We start from the raw sequence: 25,433 nt of genomic DNA, 5'->3' as shown, positions 1-25,433 counted from the left end.
GGTAGCTATTGGCCTGTTTTACTGCTATGTAAATTTCTACCTTTTTGTTGCCTTTTTCGCTAACAGTTGTGGCTTGGCTGCTCGTCTTGACGGTGTATAATCTTGGCAATGGCATTAGTTCATCTCCTCCATCTTTGCCTTTTGACTGTGACACCGCCCTCTCGCCAGGTGTTTGTTTTTCTTGCAACCCTGTTGGGCGTTTGTTTCTTCTGTGGGTATCATAGACGCAGTGGTTTGGGAATTCTCCGGATTAAAATTGACGTTCAGTGCTTGTTTGCCTTGTTGCCTTTCCCGCTCTGTCATCGTGCTCTTACGCTCTGCGAGAAACGATGTGATTATTCAGCAGGGAAGATATATTAAAAGGTCTTTGAAAAAGCTTGCTGGGTGGTAGAATAAACTTCGATGGTCCAGCTGACCTCATCATTTACGTCCTTCGTCGTTTATACTCACGGCATATTTTGACGTACTGTGCGACATGGTGAGGCAGTCTTGGCCAGCAGTATTTATCATAAATTGGGCGTAGTGTGAAGGTAGGTCCGAAGTGTCCAATTGATGGCTTGTCGTGCGAAAAGTGCAGAATTTCTTCTCGCAGTTTGTTCAATGTACCGGAGAGGTACGCGGCCTCGTTCGGGCCGAAACTCTTCATGAGGATGAAAAGCAGAAGCCACGTTACAACCCAGCTGGGGGTGAAGAAGTCTTGCCTTCCAGATACTGGAGGAGATGCTCTAGACGTGGGCCCGAGCGTTGGTGTTGCGTGGTCTCGCTGATACTTATGGTTTCCAAAACGCCGCCCTCATCGTCCTATTCCGGCGGCTTGTCTATAGGGGCTCGAGATAGGCATTTACTACGGTGTGCTTGCGTCTAGATTTGTAGACGGCCGTGATGGCGAACTCATGGAGGCGAAGGCTCAATCGAGCAGGGTAGCTGGAGGGTTCCTTAAAATATTAAAGCCAACACAGTGCGTGGGGATCAACAACCAACTTAGATGGTTGTCCTACAGGTAGTGGCGGAATTTCTATGTAGCAGACGATGCAGCAGTTCGTCTCCGTCGTCAGATAGTTAGCGTCGACACAAAACGGCAGGCAAACATTCTGTATGCCGTCGCTTTTGTGATTCAAGACGGCGCCTAGGCCCGCGTTGTTTGAGTTGGCGCTTCCGGGCGTACACACCTGACAGGTTGTCCACATCCTGGTAGGCAGGTAGGCCGCTTCCACAAAGCAGGCTTCAAGGACGAACTACATGCGAGTGGCTGAAATCGAAAAATGCTGCGAGCAGTTCTATCGGCCAAAAATGGAGCCCTGCGGCACTATAGACAGATATCCACACTTTCTGCAAAGGCCTTTGCCGCTTCTAACATTTGATAACGGTTTTTTTAAAAATGCCTAAATTTACTACTCTACACGCTGGCTTACTGCTGGCCTTCGCAGTTGAAAAAAGTAATTTAGGCTGTGGAAACTCCTCAGATGCCTTGGCAAAGTCTGTTCTTACAACATACACATGCTGAAGTTCGTCTGTCGTCATCATCGTGAGCCTGACTACGCCCACTGCTGGGAACAGGCCTCTCTCATGTCTCTCCAATTAATGCCAGCTTTGGGCAGGGTATCCACACAAAGTTCTTAATTTCATCTGCCCACCTATCTGGTCTTCTATATTGCTGGCCAAATTAATGGACAGTTTCAATCGAATTTCTCTGTGGCGAATGGTCACGCCGGAAACCACGCTGAATTGGGCATATTAAATTGTTCTTGCTTCAAAAAATAGAATGTGTTTTGCTCTTACAATCTCTGAGATCTTTCAACAGGTGGTAGACAGAGTCTGAGGTGACGACAGTTACGTCATCTAAATAGAATAGACAAATCTGCCACTTAACTACTGGGAGTACTGTAACTTTTACCTTTCTGAATGTCGCTAGCGCGGCACTGAATTCCAATTGTATTGCCGACGAATAAGTAGCATTATGAAATCGGCTAGGAAGGCATATAAAATCAACGCCATAGTGCACATATCTTGTTGGTCTTACAATTATTCCCACCGACAGAAAATATTTAGGGGATACATATGTCGGAAACGAGGAAGCAGACAACACAAGTCCTGGAAGTGGGCGCCCACCGGGTCACACCAAATGATTGGCAAATCCACAAGACACGCGGAAAGCTACAATTAGTTGATGTGATTATTTACATAAAGTGCAAAAAAGTTTTCAAAATGCTTCAAATGTCACACAAGCCGAACAACAACAACTACAAATTGTTATCTTGTAGCATTAGTGGATATGATCACTTGGTTTTTGTTCTACGCGACTTTCTGGTAAAATGTTCTTTGATTTGTCGTCCGCAGCTAAACTGGAAAAGCTGTGATCTCTATGCACTCTACTGTGGTGCCTTCATCGTTATCAAGTGCACTTACCGCCAAAGGAAGACGCCTTTTAACGGGTAAGTTAACAGTGCGCCTTTCGGAAATCGATAGGCTGCATAGCAGTGCGGCAGTATTGACAAATGCATTTTGTGGACGCGTATTTTGCAAAATAGGAAAGTCAGTCAGTCTTTCGCTTAGCAGCATTTCTTCCTTGTCACGGGGAGCCGCTGCCTGTTGCCCGTTTTCAAAGCACGGAGTAAATCTAACCGCATCCATTTGATCCAAAACTTCTTCATGCTTACTAGCCCAGCAGATCCTCAAAGAGACTAAGCCGATACCAAAGTTACGTGAGTGGCGGTACAAACAGAATGACTGCAATCGCTAGTTTGTCTCGAGGTTGCAAGAAGAAAACAGGGGTCTTTTTAGTGCCTTAGAACGTCAGTGGCCCCTAGATTCGTGTACAATTTCGATGTTATACTAGTTTGAGAACATACAACTTTGTCACAGATAATAAGGAGGCCAAAATAAAATTATGAAGGGAAGAGGGTGAAGAAGACGACGTGGAATAACCGAAGAATAAAGAAGATCAAGAAGAAGCATTCGGTGAGGTAGAGAGAGATGGTTGGTGGAGAATAGAAGAAGACGACGACAAGGCTTACGTGTACTAATGCGAAGGCTATAAAAGGGCGAGTGAGAGCGAGGCACGGGGGAACATCAGAGAAGCGGAGGTTCCGGCGGGTGAGGGACATATCGGCAGGAAGAGAGCGACGCCGGCTACTGCTCGGGTGAGCTCGCGTTCTACGGCTTAGCATCGTGGACTCCCTGCCGTGCCCGAGCCCGTTCCGGGGAGTCAACGGAGGACGCTACCACCTGCTACGGCCAGGGGTGTCTCCAGCGCTGTTGCCACCCATCCGGGTGGTGCCCCCGACGCCAACGACACCGGCATCACCTCCGCAGGCGCTTGGACCGGGAGCTTATACTACGCAGCCAGCGACGCTAGCCCAAGCACGTCGAACGCCGCCAGCAACGCAAGCCCAAGCACGTCGAACGCCGCCTCGACGCCGCCTACTGGATCCATACAACGCCGCAACCGCACCGAACCAATCGTTAGCACGAACGCCGACCGCTAATACTAGAACGCTAGTAGTAGACGCTGGTAGCAGTGTGCCCGGGTCGTGTGTATTTATGGCATTTGTGTAGTGTGTTAGTTTTGTTAGTTTTGTGTTCTAGTGTGTGTATGTCACGTGGGGTGTATTAAATGTGCATTTGTGTGGGAACACTTGTCACCTAGTCCATTCTTTCGGTCCATGTGTTCACCGGGGAGATCCGTGACAAAGATAAGTGGCGAGCCTGTTCCAGGATTCATTTCCTTTTTTCTTTTTGCTTTGTCTCGGATCTTTCGGATCTCTCAACGGCAGAAAATATCGATTTGGCAAGAATGTTAGAACTGGCGCTCAAGCTAGGGTTAAGCAAGGAAGAGGAGATGCATCTCTATGAGGAGGAGGGAAAGGGTCAGAGAGAGAGGAAAGGGTGCAAGCACGCGCAGACGCTCGCGAGGCAGAAGAGCGAGAAGAGAAAAGAGCTGGAGTAGCAGAAGAGCGCGAGGCGAAAACAGCTCGCGAGGTAGAAGAGCGAGAAGATAAAAGGGCACGCGAGGCAGAGAGAAGAGCAGAAGAACGGAGAAAAGAAGGATCGAACGGTAGGAGTTTCTTTTGTGGAAACAGGCGCATGTCGCGGGAGGATATGAGATCACGGACTGTGATCAGCGTTCCTTAGCGGGTAGAGAATCTCTTAGGCCGGCCAGAGTTTGTCCAAGGAAGCTGATGGCTCCTTTTGATGACAAAAGAGATAATCTGTATGCATATCTGCAACGATTCGAGCGGATAGCTTTGGGGCAAGGCTGGGAGTGCAGTGAATGGGCCACGGCATTGAGCATGTGTTTAGTCGCAGAAACGCTGAATGTGTTTGGAAGGATGCCTGCTGCTGATTCCATGGACTACGAGAAAGTCAAAAAGGCGCTCCTCCAATGATTCAGGCTTACGGCAGAGGGTTTTCGTGAGAGATTTCGCACCGCGAAACCTGATTGTTCGGAAACCGCTAAGCAGTTTTCCTGCAAGCTGGCCAACTATTTTGATAGGTGGCTTGATATGTCAAACACAGAAAAGAGTTTTGAAGGGATGCGTGACAAACTGGTCACAGAGCAGTTTTTAGCGTGCTGCAGCTCGAAGCTAGCGCTATTCCTGAAAAATGTGTGTTCATTGGAAGAGTTCTCAGACACTGCAGACCAATTCCTCGATGCTCAAGGGCTAGGAAATTTGAGTAAGGCAAAGGAGGAAACTCAAAAGATCCTAGAGACAGATGCGGGAAAACCAAGAGCATATGATGGTGCATCTAAGGCGCCAGTAAGGTGTTTTCGTTGCGGCAAGGTGGGACACCGTGCAGCTGACTGTCGGACTAGTAGCGCTGCCCAAAAAACACACATTGTGTGTCAAGGTTGAAAGAGGAGAGTAGACACAGGACCGAGCTGCATGCGTTATCCACTCTAGTGTAGAACTTGTCACGCCACCTGAAGTTCCGCAACTGAAAGGAGAGCAAACGCCGATGGAAAGTGAGGCGGTGAGTGGAACACCCAAGTCGAAAGCAGCAATGCCGGTGGTGGTTTGGCATATAGGGGACCGTCCTATATTGGTGCTTAGAGACAGCGGAACCAACACAGTCTTGGTTCAAAGAAGCCTGGAGAAGGACGAGAATCTTACAGGGTAATCATCGGTCGTCACTCTTGTCGAAAACACAGTAAGGTACCTTCCTGAAGCCAGGATTCTAGAGTCCACGCCATATTATACTGGGCAGGTAGTCGCAAAATGCGTACACCAACACATCTACGATCTCATCTTGGGAAACATTACGGGTGCAAGAAGTGTCGAAGACCCCGATCCGGAGTGGAGGATGCTAGACGTTGAAGAACATCCAAAGGAGGAAAGGCCCGCGACAGCTCAGACGGGTGCAGTCAGTTTCTCGTCGGCAGTGGAGACAGGAGCTTAAGCGACCACCCGAGCAACGCAGCGTCCGCTTTCTACTCCTGTTACGTTGTGCCTGAGCGTAACACCGGGCGAAAGTGAAATTAAGCAAAAAGAAGACAAGTGTTTGAATGCCTGCTTCGAAAGAGTCGGTGAAAAAGTGAAAAAAAAAGTAGAGTCGTATGTCCTTCGAATATCAATTGGTAAATGGTTTTCTGCACAGGGAATGCATATTTAATTCAGGAAGGCGGGTCCACCAGCTGGTGTTACCGAGAGATATGCGAGAGACCGTGCTACGCTTAGGACATGACGCCATTATGGCCGGACACCAGGGTGTTCAAGAAACGGTGTCAAGGATCACCGAGGAGTTCTTTTGGCCGCGTGTTCCGAGTGACGTTAAGCGCTTTGTTCGCTCATGCGACGTGTGCCAGCGCACAGTTCCGAAGGGAAGAGTTGGTCCCGTACCTCTAGGCAAGATGCCAGCCATCGACCTACCGTTTCAGCGAGTGGCGATTGACATTGTGGAGCCAATCTCTCCAGTATCCGCCAAAGGCAATAGATATGTGCTTACTCTGGTTGACGTGACCACTCGTTATCCTGACGGTATTCCACTGAGAACTATTGACAGTGTCCAAGTGGGGGGGGGGGGGTCTTGTGGAAATGTTTTCGCGTTATGGATTCCAGAGAGAATTTTTGAGCTAATGAGGTTTTCTATGTAATTATGTTGAAGAAGTAAGAAGAAAGGGGTCCCATACGGTATGCCCCCAAGGTAGCATGTGCGGTAGTGGCCGAGGAGACAGGTGATGCCTCCGGGATTCCCACGTGCAGTGGGAGGGGATGAGGTACTAATGAAGCCCAATGTGAATGAAGACATACAATCAGAGCTCTACTCCAAATCAAGAGGGAGACGTTTTCGGATAGGAGAGAAAAAACGGGGTCATAAGTTACAAATTAGACCTGGATACATATAGAGCCCACTGAAAAGCTGTAGGTATCTCTGGGATGTATATTGTTGTTGTTGGTGTGCTAATGTATCGCGAGGATTTATCTTGTGTTTGTTGCTGTTGTTGGTATTATGTGATTTTACAAGTGAGTGTGTTGTGGACACCAACATGTTTATTAAGGACTCTGTACGGAGAACGGCAGTGGTGTGTTAGTGTTCTGAAAACGCAGTGTGGTGTGCTATGCTAGTGGCATGCTCATGTTGTGCGCTGGACATCTGCGGTGCGGTGTGTGCTGGATCCAGAATCGCCACAGAAGATAGTCAGTCGGTTGGCAGGATGGCTTGAAACTTAAAAATGAGGATGACGTGAGCAGTTTCTCATGAAAAAACTCTTGAGAGAGGGGGCCCCTGTCACAGATAATAAGGAGGCCAAAATGAAATTATGAAGGAGAGAGGGTGAAGAAGACGACGTGGCTTAACCTAAGAATTAAGAAGATGAAGAAGAAGCATTCGGTGAGGTGGAGAGAGATGATTGGTGAAGAAGTGAAGAAGACGACAACAAGGCTTACGTGGACTAACGCCGAGGCTATAAAAGGGCGAGGGAGAGCGAGGCACGGGGGGGGGGGGGGGTACAGCAGGGAAGTGGACGCTCCGGCGGGTCAGGGACACATCGGCTGGAAGAGAGTGACGCCGGCTACTGCTCCGGTGAGCTCGCGTTCTACGGCTTCGCATCGTGGACTTCCTGCCATGCCTGAGCCTGTTCCGGGGAGTCAACGGAGGACGCTACCACCTGCTACGGCCAGGGGTGTCTAAAACGCTGTTACCACCCATCCAGGTGGTGCCCCGACACCAACAACACCGGCATCACCTCCACGAGCGCTTGGACGGAGAGCTTGCACTACGCAGCCAGCGACGCCAGCCCAAGCACGTCGAACGCCGCTTCGACGCCTGCTACTGGATCCATACAACGCCGCAGCCGCATCGAACCAACCGTGAGCACGAATGCCGACCGCTAATAGTAGAACGCTAGTAGTAGACGCTGGTAGCAGTGTGCCCGGGTCGTGTGTATTTATAGTCTTCGTGTTTTGTGTTAGTTTTGTTATTTTTGTCTTCTGGTGTGTGTATCACGTGGGGTGTATTAGATGTGCATTTGTGTGGGTACACCTGTCGCCTAGTCCATTCTTTTGGCCCGAGTGTCCTCCGGGGAGATCCGTGCCAAATTTACCCGATATGGCCGAAAATACGAGCGGGGCGTGCAAAGACGGAAGCAGGCAGTGTTGCTGGGCTAGTCGGTTCTTGTCAGTCATCTATGTCAGCTATGCAATCAAAATTACAACTTTTTGATTACCTAACAGCATTCAACACGCGGGTGTTGTGGTTGGCGCGTTCAAAGGTCATACCATGCAGTCAGACTCCCAGTATACCTCCCAAGGAAACGGCAAAATCTGTCAGAAAAAGAATCGCGGAGAATGCAGTCTGAATTGTTTGCAAAGATGATCTCGAAAATATTCGGTAGCGTTTAGGCTATTCAGGCGCGCTGATTTCTTGTCGAAAATAAATAACCCCTCATGGCTTATTTGAACTTGATGCTTTCAATAAGTACATGTTGAATTTTGAAAATCCTTCTGCTGCATCCACACAGAAGACGTTAGTTTGATGAATGCAGCTTTACTACGAGTACTGCATCCAGGCAGCGCGAAAAACAACTCCCTCCAGTACAGCCCATGAACGAGTATTTATTCGGTGGTAGCTGCACTCGAGCATGCGCAGAACCAAAGCGACCGCACTATCATATCTTTATCAAACACCGGTCAACGCACGTGTCGCATTCCAGATACCAACACAACACCTTCAACTGTTCTTTCAGTGCTTTTCAATTAAACGCATGTAGCCTGCAAAAGAAAATAGATTTAGTGGTTGTGTTGTCAAGACTAAGTTTAGTGTTTGATGTATTAATGTTTTCGGAAAACTGGTTTAGCAGCGATAGTAATGCTCCCGACATTGATAATTAAAAATGCGTATCTCTGGCGCGACATCAGATGAGAGGAGGGGGCTTGTCTATATATTTGAGAAATGAAATCGCCTACCACTGTATACCTGAGTGCTGTAAAATGAATGAAGCCGTAGGTGCTCTGCCTGTGTGCTGCGGGAAAATTGTTGTCATAGGTGTATATAGGCCCCCTTCAGGTTCTGCGTCTTCATTTCACAACTTTGTTGAAAAAACTTTGGAATATGTCTCTCTCAATAATTTTGAAGTGGTATTTTGGTGATATAAATGTAGATATTTTGGGTTAAACGTCCGTTACAAGAGATGTGCTAGATCTGTTCAAAAGCTATGGCTTTGTGAACTAGATTTCCTCGCCAACAAGAGTTACTGACAACTCTGAAACATTGATATTTGATGTTATTGATGTTTGGTTTACGAATATTTGCAGTAGTGATGTCCCTGCTTGCGTTTTACCATTAATCGTTAGTGGTCACATGCCTATATTTTGTATAGCTCCAATTCAAACGAAACAACTCACGAGTAAACCGGCAACTTCTGCATTTAGGAGAATTGAAGAAAACAGTTTGTCTTAGTTACGACACCTTGGTGCTAGCACAGATTACCGTAATATTTTAAGAGAGGAGGATGCATGCAAATCGTACACAATTTTTATATCAACTATTCGAGAACACTACAAAACTGCATTTCCGCAATCTGCACACAGAACTTATAAGAAATCAAGAAAACCATGGCTTTCAAAACTACTACATTACCGCATACAGAAAAATAATAGACTGTTTTCCCGTTTTGTCAGAAAAAAGATACTGGCGTTCGCCGTCAATTAAGTAAATTCCGCATTATGTTAGGCTCTGACCTGAAAAAAGCAAGAACTGATTATCAGGTGAGAAATTGCTAGATGTCTGATGGCTCAAAGGGAACATGGGACACACTTAACGACCTTATAGGTAAAAATAAAACCAACATAACCGTCTCACTCAACATTCATGGTTCGAAATAGGACGGCGCTGGGTTAGCAAATGAATTTAATGTGGTTTTGTCATCTTTCCACCAAACTCTAATGATAGTCTTGATGAAGATGCCTCACTGCATATAACTAGTATAGATAGTAATTCAATGTTTTTACCGTGCACTGACTCTGAAAGAATTAGCACTATTCACTCTTTAGGGAGTAATAGTGCCCCAGGTATCGATGACATATAGCTTCCGTCCCTATAAAGAAGGTAGCAGATATCATTGCGATACCGCTAGCACACTTAATAAATCTAATGTCCAATATAGGTACATGTCCATATGTGTTGAAGATAGCTCCATCACTGACATTCATAAAGAGTGTGACATTAATGATTTAAATAATTAGCGGCCGATCTCCATCCATTCAGTTTTACTAAGATGCCAGAACTTGCAATTAACATACGTCTTTCACAGAATCTAGAAAAAAAACCATGTTATCTCCAAGCAACAGTATGCATTTCAAAAATACAAAACAACTCAGGACGCCTTACTGGAAATTAAAGAAAAGCTAATTGAAGACATAGAAGATAAATTGTTAACAGTTGGCACATTTTTTGATATGAAGAAAGAGAGAGAAAAAAAAACTTTATTTTGTCCACTAAGGGTTTAGCGTTCTGTCTTCGTCTGCATCGCTGCAGACTCTTGACCTTCAAAGCAGGGTTGGGCCCCTAGTCCAGGGCTCCACTGAGTCGCGGTGCTTCGCTTGCGTGCTGCACCATAGATTGCCCTTTGGGCGGCGAGCTCACAGCTGGTGAGCCGCACCCGGGGTTTCATTCGGTCAATCGTAAAATACTGCTGAAAAAGATGCCGTGTTATGGTGTACGCCGCGTTCGTTAACTTTATTTTCTAATTACCTTGACAACCGACCTCAAAAAACTATCATAAACGTTGTTTCGCCTGAAATCGCACAGATTGTGTCTGGTGTGCCACAGGGATCAGTTTTGGAGCAGACGTTGTTCTTATTGTGCATTATTGATATTGTTAACATTCGTCCAGCAGATGACATTGTAGTCTATGCAGACTATACGAACTTATTTTTTGCAGGGCCAGATATTACACTTTTACAAGCAGCCAACAACAGTTGGTTATCTCAATTGTTAGTTTGGATAAAATGAAATAGATTAGAGCTAAATTTCAAGAAAACAAAGTACACATTGTTTAGACCCAACAGTAAGGAAACTCCCAATTCACTGCGAACAAACCGCGATAAATCGCGTCAGCTCTACAATGTTCCTTGGAGTTACTTTTGAAGACCATTTACTCTGGACAGAACACATAGGTTATGTCTGCACTAAAATGGCTCGCTCTGCTGCTATCCAAAGCAAATTTCGCACAATTTTACCTCGAAAATGTAAATTACAAATTTATTTCTCTCTAGTGTTCTTGCATATAAAATATTGTTTACTGATCAGGCGAACGACTACCGCAACTACCTAAACTAAAACGAGCTATGCGAGCTATTGATAATTTATATTACAGTGAGGCAACGGAACCGTCCTTTCTCAATCATAGATCATCACAACAGCTTACTATAGGAAACTAGCTATTTATGGTAGAAACCTTATGAAAGAAAACAGGCAGACTTTTGAGACCGCATACTCAATTGCGCAACCAGCATACATTTCAGGTACCCTCAATACCATGCATCCAAACCTTGTACAAACTACGGGTTCCAAAAACTAACGCACGCAATTCCTCATACATTAAACACCTCCTCTAACTTAACCGAATCGGCGCTAAAAATACTTCCGAGGCCGTATACAGGAAAACTGTTCATGAAATATTTCTGTCATAGATGGTTGTATTGTTTACTAGACTCTTGACCAAACCAGGTTAGTTGCGTTGTGCTTAGCACTATGCATGACTGTTCTCATCGTTTCTTAGTCACTATGTCCACTGCGTTATACTTTGTGTTACTTATTGAATTTTTTTACTTATACCAAGTGCCACTTTGTTTTGTTTGACATGGGGAGGGCAGGCTTCTGTCAGGCCTTTCTAGGTCCCTTTAGGAATACTCGAGGAATATTCACCCAACGCAGCATACTGCTTGCGATAGTTTAAATAAGATTTGAATAGATCGTATGCAATGCCCGTACACTATAACAAAATGTTTGTTGATTAACATAATGTGGTAGAGGGTATCAAGTGCTTTCGATAGATCTATGTAAGTTCCTCATGTTAACAGATTTTTCGAAATATTGTTTAGAATTAATTTTTTTTTTTGCATTATTAGCGCTCATTCAGTTGACCAATTTTTTGGAAACCATGCTGGAAGCTATTTAGTAACGAATTTTACGACAAAAAATTGCTTAGTCTACTGCGTATATAAGTTTTTTCAATCAGCTTAGAAAACACTGGGAGGATTGAAATCGCCACCTTTGTATATTAGTGTCACTTTAGCAACTCGAAATGCTCGAAATCCTGTTTAAGGGAACCGTCCAAGCACTTCTTTATCTGTCATCCTTTCGATTGTCATAACTTCTATCAGGTACACTACCACCAATTAATTGCATAACGGGTGCAGAATGCAATCGTGTTAGACTGCCAAGTGCATCTTGGGCACCTCCGGGCCTTAACATGCCAGCGAAACGGACCCTGACTGGCAGAGCCGGCTGTACCCCATAGACGCTCTTAGTTGTGTTTCTTGACAGCTGTACTCCTGACCGATGGGTGTCGAAGGGGCTACTAGCTATTCCGTCCTGCCCTTGTGTGACAATTTAAGGGCTCTCTGTCTTTACGCCAGAAGCGCCACACCGGGCAAAATGGTGCGTCCCCTCTCAGGATGTCTACACAGGCCTAAGGCAAGCCAACAACTACACGCATCAGAATACTGCGAGGTTGCTCAGGTCACTTTTGCTCAGCATTTACAGTTTGGTGGCGGGTTTTCTTGCACGCCGGGCTTTCTTACAAAGAGGCTCCTAATGCGCATCGCACTAAAAAAGGTCTTCGAACCTATCATTGCGTCGAACCTACCATTGAGCCAATGATTCGTTCAGCCATCGAAGAAATTAAATTCGTCTCGTTGTGGTGAAGCCCACTTGTGGCCCTTTCAGTTCATCCAAAGCCGAGCAAACATATTGCCTGTGCATCTTGCATCTTCCTTGTGCGTCGTTAGTTTCCAAACCAACTGTGGCGCCAAGCGGCAAGAATTTGGCCTGTGCCACCTCCGAAATTTGACCTTGGTCAATTTCGATCAAAATCGACGTCCGACAATAGTTCACCGTGCCCGACACTATGGCGAACTCCAAATTTGGCCCGGGTCAATTACAAGAAAATATCCGCGGTTTAACTCCGCCTAAACAAGTATGTGACGTACGAAAGCGCGGTGACGTAAATGGGGACGCCACAAGCGACACTATAGCAACGAGTTGGCAAAGATCTCAAACATGTCATGAACAGTGTCAGGGACGGCGCGCAGCAAATTTTTGGAAATGACCAGGGTCGAATTTAGACGTCGCAGTCGTGTCGGGCATTGTTAATGATGGTCGCACATCGACTTTGGTCCAAATTGTCCAAGGCGAAGTTTTGGGGTTGTCTTTAACACTATATCATTAGAGCTAAAAAATGCTGATTCAGCTTCATCTTTAAAGCACACTTTAAACCATCAATTCTCAGCTAAGAGCCCTCATTGTGATTAATTCGTTTCATTTTCTTCTTGCATGTATGTTGCGCTACCTCCTATCCTTCGTTATAATTCCGTATCTTTTTTCCGTATTCCGGGGTCTTTTGTAATAGCTTTTTAATAGTGTTTATTTCTCTACCATGTGCATGCCTAAAGTTGTACTCCATATGTATATATTCAATTTCTCATATTCAGCTGATCTGTCGCAGCTGTTAAATGTTTAACACGATGTATTTGATTAGGAGGTCCCATTAGAGTCTTTGACTTCGGGACCTGCTTCTTTATGATGCACGTAATATATTAACAATTAAACACTGATTCTGATATAGAATAAATTACAGTAAAATATACATTAAATATATTATATTACATTAACAGTAAACTAAAATAGAGAATACATACAAACATAAAATATATATTAAATACATTAAATTAAAAATTCACTAAACATATACAATTACGTTAAAAATATATGCACTTCAGCTTAAAAAAGGAGTACTAGTCGCATTCACTGGATGGTACTAATCAAAGTTGTCAACAGTGCAAGAAATGACTGAACCGGCTATAAGCATCAGGAGACAGATAATCCCTTCATCGTGAGAAAACACATGCGCTTTCGAAAGCATGCAGGCAAATAAACCCCTAGAATGCACGTAAGTAGTCGAAGTAGCCAAATTTTGTCGGGCCACAGCAGCAAGGGTAATGGCGTTTTCGAAATTCTAAAAAGCAGTCTGGCGGCTACTGACGACCGGCTACAGATCTCTAATGGCAACCTGGCGCCTATTTGTTATAGTTAAAAGGTTAATTATTAAAAATTAGTTAACCAGCTGACTAATTGAGATGATTCATCGGCGTTCTGGTGTACGCCAACGCTGGCAATACCATAACGCGAAAGCCATATATTTACCTCAAAAATCCTATTTTTAGAAGTTACTTGTCTTCCTGTAACACCCTGCATATGTCCTAGACGGTGTAAACACGGTAAGCTGAAGTTTGTGCAGCAGATGCGTGGAGGAGGTAGAAAGTTCGGAGTGGGTTGATGTAATGGTATTTTTGTTTTATAGAAGGTCGTCGTGGTGCATGTTGACTTGCTTCGAATACTGAAGATTACGATTCCGAATGAGAGGTTGGCCAGGGGATCGCTGGCGCCCAGTGTAAAGTTTCGCAGTCTAGTTGATCTGTCATCTCGCTGCTTGCAATCCAGGCATTTCTAATCGAATCTCAACTGGCTGGTTTAGTTCCTTTATGGAGGTTTAATGACTGAAAGCAACTGAGGCTATGAGGGACGCCGTAGTACAGGGCTCCGGAAATTTCGACCCCTTGCGATTCTTAAACGTTCACGGACATTGCAGAGTACACGGGCTCCTGATTTTCGCCTCCAACGAAATTCTACCGTAGCGGCTGGATTCGAACCCACGCCTTTCGGGTCAGCAGCCGAAAGCCATAACCATTGAGTTAACGCGGTGGCTGATCCCAACTGCGATGGAGGAGTGTTTAGCCAATGTGTCCATCAGCTCTTCGAGAACGGTGAGATGGAAGGGTGAATCCCAGTGTTGAGAATCTCTCTACGTGCGGTCATCTGCACGGCATTTTGCAGACTATCTGAGTGGATTTTGGCAGGGGAGAGAAAGAGCCCAAAGTCTGTCCGAGAAAGGATTGGGAGAGGATGGCGATTAAATATGCTGGTAGTGCGTGCAGCCTCGGTTTAAATGCGACTGTGGTCCGGGAGGGGTTTGACGATGGGAAACGTCTGCCCTACCTCAACCCTCATGTCTGATGCCGTGCACGTTACGTAGTAAGTGGAGCCACGGCCGCTCGATCTCCCTCCTTGGGAGCGGCCTGCCGAAAGCGCCTCGCGGCCTGTGATGGCGGAAGTACCAGCTTGCGCCGCTGCGGCGGCCGTGGCGCTGGCTATCGGTGAAGGAGTAGAAGCGCTGGCGGCGCAGTGTGCGCATTTGTAACGGAATCGTTGCCTGCAGTTTTATGGTGTATGCACTGGCCCTCGCGGTATGCACTGGGCCTCAGAGCCCTGTGAGTTAGGGCTCCGAAATTTAATAAAAATTACATTTCAATCTACTGGTTCTTTATCCTGTAGTATTCATAATGGTATAAAGTAGGGAACGGGGTTGCCGGGTATAATTTCACACCTTTGGAAACGCAAATAAAATGATCGCGGTCGCGTACGCGGACGTTTGTCGATATCCGCGTGGTCGGTAAATTTCGCAGCACACAAAGCTATGGAGAACACGCAAATGAGATTGACGTAACGACTAATGACATTGTTTTGTCCACGCATGCTCAACTCATGCCCTTTGTTTACGGCACAGACGCACTTATTGCTTTTTTCGAAGAAAGTGCGCCCTCAGATAACCAGAATTTTTTTTTTTTTACTCAGTATTGTTGATGTATATAAAAGATGGCGAGCAGTAACGATTTTTCGTACATTTCCGCTTATGCAGGACATAAATACATGTTGTAACGTGACGGCGAGCCGAAGACTGGACTACACGGCGAGTGGCCATGGCATGATTTAATGGTGCTGGGCCTTGCGCGAGCGCTCCTGTACTCACCACTGCTCGCTCTGTAGTCTTGTAGTTTGCGACAATATTGTGAATTATGTCAAGGAGGAGGGGCTAAAGGCGAACCATGTGTCTCCTCACGAGACTTTCAGCACATCTTACAACAGCACAAGGATATTTCGTGTACCTTTGATACAGTAATAAATATACGCAGCATACAAAAATGAAAGCTAGAAACACTTTAATAAGACCACTCGTCCAACATGTGCTCTCTATAGACGCAAGACTTTTCGGGACAGAGGCTTCCGCGAAAGTTTCAGGATACTTTCCAGCGAGCTATTCACGTCTCCTGCCTAGTTGGCTAGGAGTGGCCTCAACAGCTTCTTAACAAAGATCTCACAAAGTTCTTCACAGTGTTGTGGGTATATGCAGTCTTTGCACCACATCACAGGGCAGTCCTTCAAGCGAGGAAGCACGGCATTGGAAAGAAGTTTGGAAATACGTGCACAATGACGAAGCTTTGCTGACATAAGGGCCCTCTCGACGAACGTGCAGATGAGCTTGCACAGCCATACAGCTTCAGGGCGCGCATAACTCAGACCTCCTTGGTCAAGGCCGGACACGAACTTGTATACTCCGTCACGTGAAGGCTTTCCTTTAAGCAGCAGCTTACACTCAGGGCATGTGACCTGAAAAAGTAATCACGTGCGTAATTTACCGCCGCTTGGTTTCAAAATAAATATGCTTACCTTTCTTTCACAAACAAAGACAAGGTAGCCAGCCAAGTACGTGAGTGGCGCGAACTCAATTTCCGAAGGTACTTCGTCGTATTTCATGACGTGCTGAATTTTCCAAAGCACAGCCAGGGCATCTTCTGGAACTGCTGGATTTTTCACTTCGCAGGTGACGTTCGCACATCTCAGTGCCGCTTGGCACTCTGAGCTGGAAGGTGCATTTCCATGCCTGGCAGCCTCCAAGATGCCTACCTGCAAAATGTTTTCACCCGTTCGTGAAAAAAGTATTCAGTTTGATTACAATATCTGACTTGCCTTAAGCAACTTTTCCGCCGTGAAGACAGCTGTTCTGGCGTCTACTCGGTCGTTGCCACCGTTGAACTGGCGGAAGCAACTGAACAGGGACTCAACTGGGTCACTGTTAAAGGGCCGGGTGAGCACGTACTTGAAGCTAAAAAAAAACGACAATTAAATGAGAACATCAAAGGCTAGTACTGCGCTCGATTTTTTTTTTGAGCTATGGACTAAACGGCTACAATTAAATAAGCAAGTTTAGTGAAATTTATACTTGCCCGAGATCAGTCAGCAGATACTCGACAACAGCGACTGTTGATCTCGTCGTCATGACAGTGGCTTCATAAGTCTCCTTAGTGAGGAACTTCGCACGAGACTCCCCACTTCGGACTTTGATGTTTTCAAGGAAGCTGATAAAGTCGACCTCAAGCCAGGTTAGCCGATCGTCATCTGCTTCGACGAATGGTGTTTGCCTTGACTTCCAAGTGGAGATGTCGTGAAGATCGTACCACATACTTATTGCCTTCATAAATGCGATGGTCGATCCGCAGTCGCTGAATTCTGATGCTTTTTCGTGTGAGTGAGGATGCTCCTGAAGGTACTCCAAGGTGTTGATTACGTCAGGTGAAAATATTAATGTTGCGCGGCATACCTTCATTTTTTCTAGATTGTTTGGCTGCACGTGAGCTCGGCTTAATAATCGCACCGGCTTGACCAACAGCTGCTCCTGAATCTCGTATAAAGTGTGGAGGAAAAAACCACCTCTTATGGGCTCTACACCATCAAACATCTCTCTTTCCAGCAGGTTGGTTCTCAGGTTCTTGATGAGATGATTGGGATCAAATGAGAGGAACAGAGGGTCACCTTCGCGTACTGGATGACGAACAACAGGTTGGAGTGTATTGTCCTCGGACATGTCGCGGAACATTGCGGTGTTGGTCTGGTGGTTGTCGGTGACAACACGAACAATGCGGATTCCTGCCTCTTCAACCGCCTTGATGACACTTAGCGTCATAGTGAGGAGCTGGTCATGCTTGAGGTTTCTTGTAAAAAAGTAACCGACCGGAATAACATAGGGTGTGGACAGCCCTCTTACAACAAAACAAAGGAGTCTGGTGGCCACTTCACTAGCACCTTTTCTAGCCTCGCACACAGTGTCAACCAGCCCAAATATTTTGTCTACGATCATAAATTACTTTCTGCTGGATCGACATTTCGTCAATGATGAGGCTGCAGTATGTTTCTTTTTCTGATTTCATACCTTCCCTCTCTACCTGCAGTCGTTCCTTGATGAGGCTCGTGACTCCGGTCTCTCCCGTAGACGACCCAACAAACTTCTGCAGCGTGCTTCGGCACGGTAGTTTCAGAAGCTTTCTTCCGCGCACTAAGTCGTATCCTTTGGAGGACGTTGCTTTCCACAATATACACTCTCTCAATGTTGGCTCGTCCCAAGCTGGTCTTGTTTTGTCAAAGTTCATGACCTGTTCCAAGACAAATTTCGCAGTCTTGTCACCGTCTGCTGCAGCCTTGGACGTGTTCACTGCGGCCTGCACAGCTCGGTCATCTTCATAACGTTTCAATCGTTGGCGGACTTCGTCATAACTTTCTTGCAGCTTTTGCAGTCGCTCATTAAGTCTTCGGGTTTGCATTTCAAAGCGATGAGCTTTTCTTTTAGTCTCGTCGAAAAATCCTGTCAAATTGAATGACGTCTGACATTCTCCATCTTTACACTCCTTTATCCGACATACCTCTACACCAATGCAATCGTCCGAAGAATGGCTTTCTGCTACAGCTGACTGGACTCTGAAACTTTCGCTTCCGCCGTGTTCAGTGCTGAAATCTGAGTGTGCAGATTCCTCTTCCGCATTCATTCCTCTCTCTTTACCTTCTAAAGTGCCGGTCGTCTGAGATATGAGAACGTCAGGTTGCGCACGACAAAGCGTTCTCCGCTTCTTTGAAGTCACCGGCTGTTTGTGTGTGGGATAGAAGGTAAACTTCGTCGGAACCGCCGTCGGCCTGAGCAACTTGCGCTTCGTTCCTTGTCGATAATCCTCCTGATTGAAATGCAGTGAGCATACAACTGCTCTGGAGCTCGGTTGCCACTGGCTGCCCTTGTCACCACCTTGCCGCGAGATGTTGCGTAACCACTCCTCCCGAAGGTTTGCATTGGACGGTAGTTCATGGTAACAAAGCTCCGGGTTTCTTGCAGCATTTGATAGGCAGCGCGGCACACAACAGTTTTTAGGCATTATCGAAAACCCCTTAGAGGATCTGGCAAAAAACGTAGCTTACGCAATCGTCGTAGGAGCACGTGCAACGGAGCTTACCGAGGAGCATTCTTTCGCTCGACGAAGGCGTACGACACGGCACCGCTTTTACGGTTATTCGCCAGTGTTGTGCGCAACTACACTCAGAAAAAGAGTTCACAATGCTTGTTTTCGACGCACGTACGTGAGCGCAGTGAAGTTCGAACAGGAACACCACGTAAACGCAACAGAAAACACACAAAGCCTCAGCTTCCGAGCCTCCGACCGCGCCGGCCTACCGGGAGCGTTTCACCGATGCTTGGCGCCCCTAGCGGCCGAAATGGCAAGTAGCCGCATCACACTCTCCCCTTTGTCTGCTCCGCGACTCGGCAGGCCGCTCCCAAGGAGGGAGATCGAGCGGCCGTGGTGGAGCTATGCAAATATTTAAATTTGATACGGGGTCGCCTGTCATAGTAGGGAGGTGTGAGTCCGCCTTGCCGGAGTACCCATCTGCCTTATTTTGAGCTGGACTATTGACCTTTTGGCAATCTTTTTTGTTGTTGACGGAGTTCCGTAATTGACAGAAAGAGGCCTCTGCTGCCAAGATGACAGGAGACGATTTGGATTGAAAGACGGAGTGCGGCTTCATACAGCGTTTTCAGTCTGGCCTCTATATCAGAGTTCTGCTGTTGATAACCAAGATTAACACAGTTTTCGTTCCTCTTACTACTAGAGTAGCATGCCAGGCCGAGAACCAGGCAGACCTCTCCTGTTTCGTTCAAGTCCTCCTCCTCTTACTAAGCTTAGGCGAGTTGAATCAGAGCTTACTTTTTTTTAAAAAAAAAGCTTCCTTGCTGTGCTTTATGCTTAAGCTACCTTGATTTGTGTTCGCATCGTACAGCCAATCCAAAAACGCTTTTACCGCTTCTCGTGAAACGCAGGCTCTCCTTCATGCTAGGTAACGTAAACGGCAGCACGCAGAAGGTGGAGTTTCCCAATTTCACCTCTACGTCGAAGGAATACGTGATTCAGGTGGCTGTTGGGGAGACCACGTACACCGTCAGCTCAAAAGAAGGGACCAAGATTTACCACAACAACTCACTCTCCAACTCTCTGAAGCGGACATACTTCGACTTCGACTACAACATATCTCTCCTAAACGTCCACATGGTGAGTCTCATGTTCTGCCTTCAATTTTTAATGTGTGCAAGCCCCCTAGCTTGCGCTTTCAAATTTGACGTGCGTTGCCCTGGTGTGGCGCCGTAACCTCAACGCCGTAACCGAAGGGTAGCGTAAGTCCCGTAATTCAGCTGCTCTCAAACGTTCGTTCCAAAATAAAAAAATCATACTAACTGCGTAAAACAAGTAATAAAAATTCGTTATCAATTCCACCCCAGCTTCCGAAATGCCGGAAAAGGTACAGCGCAAAAAGACGGGACTAAAGGAGCGAACAGACACAAGCGCTGTCACTTAGGACTGGTGATTTTATTGCTGTGATAGCGCAATAAATATGAGAAACTAAGCGTAATCAACGTGTGGCATTGCATCGCTGAGTGAGCACGTCAACAACACAAGAGGAAAGGAGGAAAGAGGTAAAAACCAGCACCAGTCACTCAGCCGCTAAGATAATCAATTTCTTTTTGAGTGAGTGATTTTTAATAAACCTGGTGATATTTAATAAGGACGACTACAGCGATGCAGATCAAGCCCCCCCCCCCCCCCCCCCCCAACGATATTTACTCCCTGTTAAAGTCCGGTCTGCATCCGTTTTGACTAACGATGGAACTTCCTGATCAAGATGGGACTCGTTTTCTGGATCTACAGATACTAACGAGCAGAGAAGAGCTGTGCTGGCGTTCCGCACCCCGAGAGCAAAAGGGATTTTTACCCTAGTCATCCTCGCACTCAAAGCTAGTTAAACGAGGCATCGTGACACCTTCCTTGAAAAATGCTATATCTAGATCATGCTGCAATTTAATGTAAGGCAGCTCCAAAAGCCAGATAATGACGCTGCGGACGGCTGGTTTTCCGGAACACATCATGCGCGCCGTGGCGGAAAAGATGCTTGCCGACTTCCAACCAAGAAGAAAAGGTGACTCCCGTAAAGTGCGCAGCCGTGTTTTTTTGGTAATACCTTATGTACATAAGGTATCGCACAACTTGAGGAGGATAGCCGGGAATGCCTATGTGCGAGTCGTTTTTTCCGCTCCTAACAAATTGCAGCGTCTTTGCAAGAAAGTCAACTGTGAAAGACCGCCACCTGCCGATTGTGAGAAGAACCATGAATTTAGTTAATGTGCCGCGCAGAAAAAATGTAGTGTACAAAATTGAGCTATCTTGTCGACTATGCTACATCAGACAAACCGGGAGATGCGTGAATGAAGGCTTAAAAGAACATAAACGCTCCTTGGCACCAGCCCCCAAAACTAATCTTCCTTTCATTGGCTTGAGTGCAAATGCACCCCAGCTTTCAGTACGACAACAATTTTGTACAGGCATAGAGACGCAGGAAATAGTTGAAGCGTTCCTGATTCATGAAAAGCAAGAAAAGTGCGTGAGCAAGCCATCTCTTGCACTCACTCAAAAAGAAATTTATTATCTTAGCGGCTGAGTGACTATTGCTGGTTTTTACCTCTTTCCTCCTTTTCTCCTGTGTTGTTGACGTACTCAATCAGCGATGCAATGCCACATGTTGATTGTGCTTAGTTTCTCATATTTATTGGGCTATCACAGCAATAAAGTCATTAGTTGTAAGCACGAAGGAAGACTATAAGGAGAGGGAACTCCGCTGCCTGCGGCGACCAGAAAAGGTCACAAGCCCGCGGCGCCACTATCCTCCTGGCGGCGCCTGGCGGCCTGGAAAGAAACTACTGAAATACAACGTCACTGCGTGGCCGCTGAAGCAGACACCCGTTTCGTCTGCTTGTCGTCTGCTTTGAGCGCGCGCCGCCTGCCCGGGCACTGCATTTTTGTTTTTCCTGCTGCTTCTACGAGACGCCGCAAGGCGCCGCCACTGCATGCGCCCCCGTCGGCGCATACAACTGTGACTTTATCTGGTCGCCTGCGCTCGCTCGCCCAGACGGGAGTTTCACCTCCTCTTAGTCTTGCTCCGTGGTTGTAAGTGACAACGCCTGTGTCCGCTCCTTTAGTCCCGTCTTTTTGAGTTGTACCTTTTCCTGGGAAATGTGCCGACTAGCCCAGACTAACGCCCTTTTCCGAAATGCAACCTGTTGCGGAAGGAAGTGGGCTCAAGATATTCAGCCTAAAGACGACGTGAACATCGTTTAGAAATTTCCGCAGACTTTAACGAAGGTATTACGCCTTCACAGCCGCTATTGGAATAATGCCATGCGCGTGTCTGTAGTAGGTCTAAAGTCAATAGAGCACGTTTATGTGTTTGGCAGTGAACGTGAGGCTGTGGCAGACCGCACAGCCGCAGAAAGATCAGCAAGTTGGTTCGGTTCAAGATCGAAGATGTCCAGGTGATATCTAATTCGTTGTTTACGTTTCGGTTTCTTCGCGGTGTGTAGAAGTGATCACAGGCGCGGAGGACGCGCAGTGCTCAGCAACCACGGTAGTTTGTTTACTTCAAGCGAAAATTGATCACTTCGTGAGTAACGAAGGCCTTGGTCTTCAGAAATGAAGTTTCGGAAGCGAAGAGACCAACTACAGGCGGAAGCAGCCCCGTACAAGTTTCACAGACCACACGCTAAGCCCTCCATAAGAACGAGACGAACCGAGGGAGAAACGAAATCTTTTTATTCCCCTATTTTTCGGTTAGTCTCTGCTGTCTACGCATTGGTATGCTGTAAGTCTGCTGTATGTACACGGCTGATGATAATGCGTCCTTTTCTAATCGCAGTGCCCGGCAGTATGCAAAAAAGTGAGAAAAAAAACGAGATCTGGTTGTTCATGAATTTGAGCACCGCCTCGATCCGCGCACAGGCCAAAACCGCTGCTTGAATAAATGTTTTTCATTGGAGTGCTAGGCAGCTGCGAATGCAAGCCAGATTGGTTGTGCCATTAGCGAGCCCGGGGAAGGCATGAAGACGGCCGCGGCTGCTTGCTGGCGGCGGCGGCGTCGGGGACTCCTGCAAGGGGATTTTCTCAGAATCCTGCTCCCCGTTTGGTTCCACGCCACAGCCGGGCGAAGCGCGGTAATTGCTCCACGCTGAGACATGGCGAGAGTTGCTGCCTCGGTGGCAAATCTCGAGACCAGCTGGCGCCAATCCTGATAACTCCTCCTCGGCCAGGAAAATCTCGATCGGCCAGTGGTAGCAATTCCTTGGCGAGGAAAGATGGGCTGGTCTTGGGAGTGGGAGGCCCGGCCGTCTTCTGCGAGCACCAAATCAGCCCCCAAACCTCTCACAATGGCAAACAGCGGCCGGTTTGGCCCTAGCAACAAGGCTCCACACGACGCGCAAGCACTCCGTCTCTGCCCCTGACCCACCAGGCTTATCCCAACAAAACATGGCAATAACGCAAATTTTGAATCCGAGTAGTTCAGCCATTTAAAACAACGTATCATGGACCTTTGAGCAACAACAGAGTCAGAGCCGTGCATATAAAATGGATCGGAGTAGAAAAATACATTTAAAAAAACACATATGTCTGCTAGTAAAATACACACACACTAATAAAAGCTGGAGGACCCTTTTCACTTTAGCCCTTCAGAATAGCCTGTTTAATCCATTGGCGTTGCCATTCATTTTCACTTTCTTATACATCACAGAGAAGTTATATTCCTGAATGATGAGGCTCCACCACAGCGACGACAGTGGGCAGTGATCCATCTAAAAAAAATGAATTTCGATCCACATAGGTAGCATTACAGCTTTTTGCTGCCCAGACCGTAAGCATGCGCATTCTTTTTCAGAAGCGCTGTAAGCTTCCTCCCATAGCGTCAGTTTCCGGCTTGCGTACAGGATGGGATCCTCTTCGTTGTCTTTTCCGGCCTGACTCAAAATGACACCCCTCCCCCTATCACTAGCATCGCACTTAACTACAAACTCTTTTGTGTAGTCAGGCGTCCGCAGTACGGCCGTGAAATGATTACTTTCTTTACCTCTTGAAAGGCGCTCTCCTTCGCCTCATCCCAGAAAACCTTTTCGGGCACTCCCTTTCGGAGCGCATCTTTCAATGGGCTCGCTCGCTGAGAATAACGAGGAATGTACCTCTGATAATACCCGACAAGCCCCAGAAATAAGCGGATGTCTTTCTTTGTTCGAGGCGTTGGAAAGTGAGCTATGGGCTTAACTTTGAGTTCCGAAGGCTGCCTAGTTCCAGGACCTACAATGTGTCCCAGGTAGGTCACTTGGGAACAATAAAAGTTGCACTTTTCAGACTTCAGTTAAAGTCCAGCTTCCCGAAACCTTGCCAACTCGTTCCTCAGGTTCACGATATGCTCCTCCCAGCTGTTTGAAAAAATGGCTATATTGTCCAAGTAGTGGACTGCGTAGCTTTGCATGTCTTTAAGTACAGTGCACATTAATTTGGAGAAGCTATACTTTGCGTTCTTGAGGCCGTAGCTTAAAACAAGATTCTTAATATAGCAATGGGAGAAATGAAGGCGGCATACCGGCTCGAGGCGTCTGAGAGAGGGACCTGCCAATATCCCCTCACGAGATCTAACGGAGAGATGAACTGTGCCCCACTTACCCGCTCCGCTCTCTCTTCAATACTCGGAATCGGATAGAGCTGGTGTCTGGCGACTGCATTGAGTTTTCCGTAGTCCACGCATGGACGAGGCTCTTTACATGGCACTTCGACGAGGATCATAGGGGAAGTGTAATCACTTTCAGTTGGTTCGATTACCCCGATTTCGGGCATTAGCTTAATTACTACCTCCATGATCTGCCGTTGACGTGGTGTCACTCGAGAAGCTTTTGACCTGATTGGTTCGGAGGAGGCCAGCTCGATCTCGTGAGTGATCATGTCAGTTTTTCCTGGCCGACTGCTAAACATCGCCTTGAATTCCCCCAAAAGTCCCTTAAGTTCATCTACCTGTCCCTCTTTCAGAACATCAGTCCGTATCACTGTCTATCCCTAACTAAGGTAGATCAGCCTGTACTTCCTCGGGCACGTTTAACATCAGGTGTAAAACGGGTACAGAAAACTGGGCGAGTTGGAATGTATTCATCTTTAAGCAACGTGCAACACAGCACTTAGTGGAGGAAACAGGAGACGACACAAGCGCTTCCTAACAACTGAACTTTTATATCTAGAAGGGTTATTTATACAGGCACCAAAAGCCATCACCAAAAAAACACACAAAATACCCACATCCTAAAATTGTGATAGTCCATAAAACAAAGCACGCCAGCAATCTTAACACATGACAAGCACCTGTTATCAACCTGTCGCCACACATTTCCCGAGAGCATGGATCTCTTTTTCCACGAGATTGATAGAAGGCGAAGCGACACAAGTTTCTGACTCCTGCCTTATCAGAAAGGCTTTACTAACTCCCTGTAGGTCTGATCTGGGTGACTAAACAAGACATTTGGCCTATCCAAATGGGGGAAACAATCTTTACATTTCCGGCAGTGCACAGCACGGTTCGACAAAACTGCCCCTTTTACTGATTTTCGATGTTCAAACAGCCGCTCGTTTATAGCGGCCTGTTTGGTCGATGTACGTCTTGCCACAGGAAAGCGGGATACAATAAACCACTCAAGTGTCGCA

At 46.6% G+C, this 25,433-nt stretch overlaps 1 protein-coding gene and 1 long non-coding RNA gene across 4 annotated transcripts in view; one reads left to right on the top strand and one right to left on the bottom strand.

Annotated features, from left to right (window-relative positions):
- The window catches only part of LOC144110178 (uncharacterized), a 315,005-nt gene that overhangs the window by 102,232 nt on the left and 187,340 nt on the right, over nt 1–25,433 (top strand). For all 3 annotated transcript variants that reach the window (XM_077643014.1, XM_077643013.1, XM_077643012.1), the window contains 2 exons: nt 2,338–2,432; nt 19,691–19,919. In XM_077643014.1, the coding sequence (XP_077499140.1) occupies nt 2,338–2,432; nt 19,691–19,919 (324 nt within the window). The remainder of the gene's footprint in view (nt 1–2,337; nt 2,433–19,690; nt 19,920–25,433) is intronic.
- On the bottom strand, nt 16,004–17,922 carry LOC144110338 (uncharacterized). The gene is made up of 3 exons (XR_013309810.1): nt 16,521–17,922; nt 16,225–16,457; nt 16,004–16,164 (listed from the first exon to the last, which is right to left on the bottom strand). It is a non-coding gene; the product is annotated as an uncharacterized LOC144110338 (long non-coding RNA).

The sequence above is a fragment of the Amblyomma americanum genome, chromosome 11 (genome assembly GCF_052857255.1).
Source record: "Amblyomma americanum isolate KBUSLIRL-KWMA chromosome 11, ASM5285725v1, whole genome shotgun sequence".
Classification (NCBI taxonomy): Eukaryota; Metazoa; Arthropoda; class Arachnida; order Ixodida; family Ixodidae; genus Amblyomma; species Amblyomma americanum.
This window is presented reverse-complemented; position numbering and strand designations above follow the sequence as displayed.